Genomic DNA, 3,577 nt, shown 5'->3' with positions numbered 1-3,577 from the left:
AAGAAAAGAAAAAAAAACTATCATATATGCACCGACGGATCTTATTATCAAAATAGACTAGGTTTTTACAGTATGATAGATATGTACTGCTAGTTCGCACTATCAAAACCAAAAGAAACTATCATGTATGCACCGATGTATCATATTAGTCAAAATATACCAGTTCAGTCTAGTACAACATGTATGTACTGCTAATTTATATTGTCAAAAGCAAAATAAAGTATCATATACGCCACGACGGATCATAACAATCAAAATAAATTAGGATTTTGATAAGTTCTAAAGATATGTACTGACGAATTGTGCTAAAAACAAAATATATGTTACTTATGATGGGTATTCGAGCATTTTCATTAGTATTGGAAATATGTAATGGTGAATCTTTGTACCACATAATAAGAGAAATTAGAAATGAAGTGAAATAAGCTAGTTTTTTTTTCCTTTTCAGTATAACATATATGTACTGACGAATCAAGCAATTAAAAGAAGAACAAACTATTATACATGCACTGATGACTCGTATTAATAAAAATAAACTAGTTTTTTTTCAGTACAAAAGATATGTACTGCAGATTCATACTTTTTGCTACTAGTTTTTCTGCATGTGTAGATGTGGATTTCTTCTCTAACTGATCAGATCATAACATCAAGGTTATCTATTGTTTTTTCTTTTTCTTTTTCCTTCAATCATAGATAAACATAAAATTTGGGTTTTGTATTTTTTTTTTTAATGCACACACACAGATATATATATCTGTGTGTGTGTGTGTTTGTGTGCGTGTTTTGATCATTTCGATCTAGCTGGGCAATATCATTATCCAAAGACGATCCAATAGTGTTGGTTTTGTTGGTGATAAAAAAATGAAAAAGAAGCGGAAAAAACAAAGAGAGAAGATGAACACAGAGAAATTAGGTTTTGATGAGGAAAAAGAAGAATATCGAGTGATGTAGTGGGTGTGTTGACACACACGTTTGGCAATAGGGTATTAGGGAGTACTCTGGTCATTCCCATGTTCTAATTAAATTAGGATCTCTAGATAAAAACAAATTACAGTTGAACCTTACTATAAATAACTATACATGTCTTGGACCAAATAATAAATTTCCATATTAGAAACCATAGTTATGGCACCAGGATCTTAAGTCATTTTTGTTAATTTTGTCTTATATTTTTTAAATATTAATTTTTTTTTTTTTTTGATGGAAATCACATTTCAATTCTTTCAAATCAAAATAGTGATAACATGATTGCTTACAAGATTATCAAAAACACTAAAATACAAGAAAATCAAAACCCAAATACAAATGACAACACCAATTGCAAATACATCGCGAAGAGAAAGAGCCATGAAATGCAAAGATATCCAATTTTTTACCAGTAGTATTGACGAATGATGGTGTGAACCGGAATCAACTCCGACCATTTAAAATAATTATCTTCTTCAATGAGAGATGTCCAAATAAAATAGAGTATTTTTCCCAAAGTCTTGTAAATACAAACGTGTACGCATGCCCTAAATCCCCCTTATTGAAGATGAATCCAAAGCAAATCCGAGCAGAATCATTGATGTTCTTGATGAATCGAGAATAACAAGCCAAGACACACCATGAAGATTTGAGAGAATCGTTATTCGAGCGACGAGAAAATCGTCCCAAAAACGAAGTAAATATTGTCAAATAGCGAAGAAATGTGTCCATAAACAACAAAAACAAAGCCTAAAATTAAAAGTTAGACTACTTTTATTCATAAAAAAATAATAATCCTTGCTCAGATCTAGCCCAAAAGAACTAAATCTGAGCAAGAAGAAGAAATAAATTCAAAATTTTTTGCTATTTTTTTACTGATAGAGAGAAGAGAGGAGCTAAGTTCTACTTTTATTTGATCATTCGAATACAACTACGTCAGATGTTGATGTCAAAATGAATCCGTCGTGCATTGGTTTGGATGCGGATGAAGCGAAAATCGGACCAATCCAGACTATACTCTGCCCTAATTATTGTAACCCACGCGAAAGGCTTAAGCCCAAGCCCTGATTAATCGCTTAAATTTAGCACGTCTAGGATCGAATAATTAAACCGATGAAAAACGATACCAACACGTACCATCATCGTAGACCCGTCCTACAATGCCTTAGAATACAACCGCATATACGAAATATGAATTCCTCTCATTCATAAGGAAGTCCTGATCCTAATTTTACTTTACAAGACCTAAATCCATCAGTAGTAACTGCAAAATTCCTCTAGAAACATCAACAAAAATGGCCGCCGCCGCTGCTGGACCACCACCGCCAACTCCAACACCGATTCCATCAATGACACTACCAGAAAACCCCGCTGCAAACTCCATTTTCGTCAGAATCCGATTAGCTGTACCAACTGATGTCCCTCATATTCACAAATTGATCCATCAAATGGCAGTGTTCGAACGTCTAACACACTTATTTGAAGCAACCCAGGAGAATCTAACCACAACCCTTTTCAACTCGCCACCTTTCAAATCGTTCACTGTTTTCATTCTTGAAGTTTCAAGATTACCATTTCCAAATGATCAACATTCTGTAAACCCTAATTACCCTTCTGTTACTCAGATGGTGAATCTTGATACCAATATTGAAGATCCAGAAGCTCATAACTTCCAAGTTGATTCTGATGTTGTTGTTGCTGGTTTTACTTTGTTTTTCCCAAACTATTCAACATTTTTAGCAAAACCAGGGTTTTACATTGAAGATATATTTGTCAGAGAATGTTATAGGAGGAAAGGGTTAGGGAAAATGTTGTTATCTGCCGTGGCTGCTCAAGCTGTGAAAATGGGGTATGGACGTGTTGAATGGTGTGTTTTGGATTGGAATATCAATGCTATCAAGTTTTATGAAGAAATGGGTGCTCAAGTTTTTCAGGAATGGAGGATTTGTAGGTTGACCGGTGATGCTTTGAATGGTTATGGAGGAGGTAATTAGAGGTTTTTTGAGTTTCATGTTATGAATTAGTCTGTCTAATAAAGTTGGAACTTTGTTTTGTTATGTTTAGTATTTCGTTTCTCATTTGTGACAGTGAAATGGGAACTATTATGTTAAGTATTATGTAATGTTGAATTATCTGTCTAATCCATTGATGATGCAAGTTTGTTGCTACCTTTCTAGTTGAAGAAATGGGATGACATGTTTTAGGATTTATGTAGTTTAACCTTTGGTTCTCATACTCTCTTTTTTGATTTCTTGCCAAAAACATCCAAAATCACATTTGCACCGGCCAAGGCGGGAACGGATTCTTGGACAGAACAACTGGAGTTTAAGTCTAGGTTGTGTAATGCAATCAAGGTAACAGTGTAGCCAAAAAAAATGCAATTCATTAAGTGTCTAATGGGGTCAATGCAATCAAGGTAATCTGGTCTTTAAGTGTCTAATCGGAAAGTATTAGGGGTGACTCAAGCTTTGGAGTTGTGGAAACAGTTGAAGTAATAGATGAACTGGATGAGGATCTTGATCGAGTTGTTGTTGTCTTTGTTTTCTCATACATACTAGATCTAAAACAAGATAAGATATTGTGAAATCCGATTTTTTTGACAAAGGTTAAA

At 34.0% G+C, this 3,577-nt stretch overlaps 1 protein-coding gene across 1 annotated transcript; it reads left to right on the top strand.

Annotated features, from left to right (window-relative positions):
• The first annotated feature begins 2,197 nt into the window (after positions 1–2,197).
• Positions 2,198–3,176, top strand: LOC113307962 (probable acetyltransferase NATA1-like). The gene has a single exon (XM_026556430.1). The coding sequence runs from the start codon at positions 2,262–2,264 to the stop codon at positions 2,958–2,960; it is 699 nt and encodes a 232-aa protein (XP_026412215.1). The 5' UTR covers positions 2,198–2,261; the 3' UTR covers positions 2,961–3,176.
• The last annotated feature ends 401 nt before the right edge of the window (positions 3,177–3,577 follow it).

This window comes from Papaver somniferum, chromosome 9, assembly GCF_003573695.1.
Source record: "Papaver somniferum cultivar HN1 chromosome 9, ASM357369v1, whole genome shotgun sequence".
In the NCBI taxonomy this organism is placed as follows: Eukaryota; Viridiplantae; Streptophyta; class Magnoliopsida; order Ranunculales; family Papaveraceae; genus Papaver; species Papaver somniferum.
This window is presented reverse-complemented; position numbering and strand designations above follow the sequence as displayed.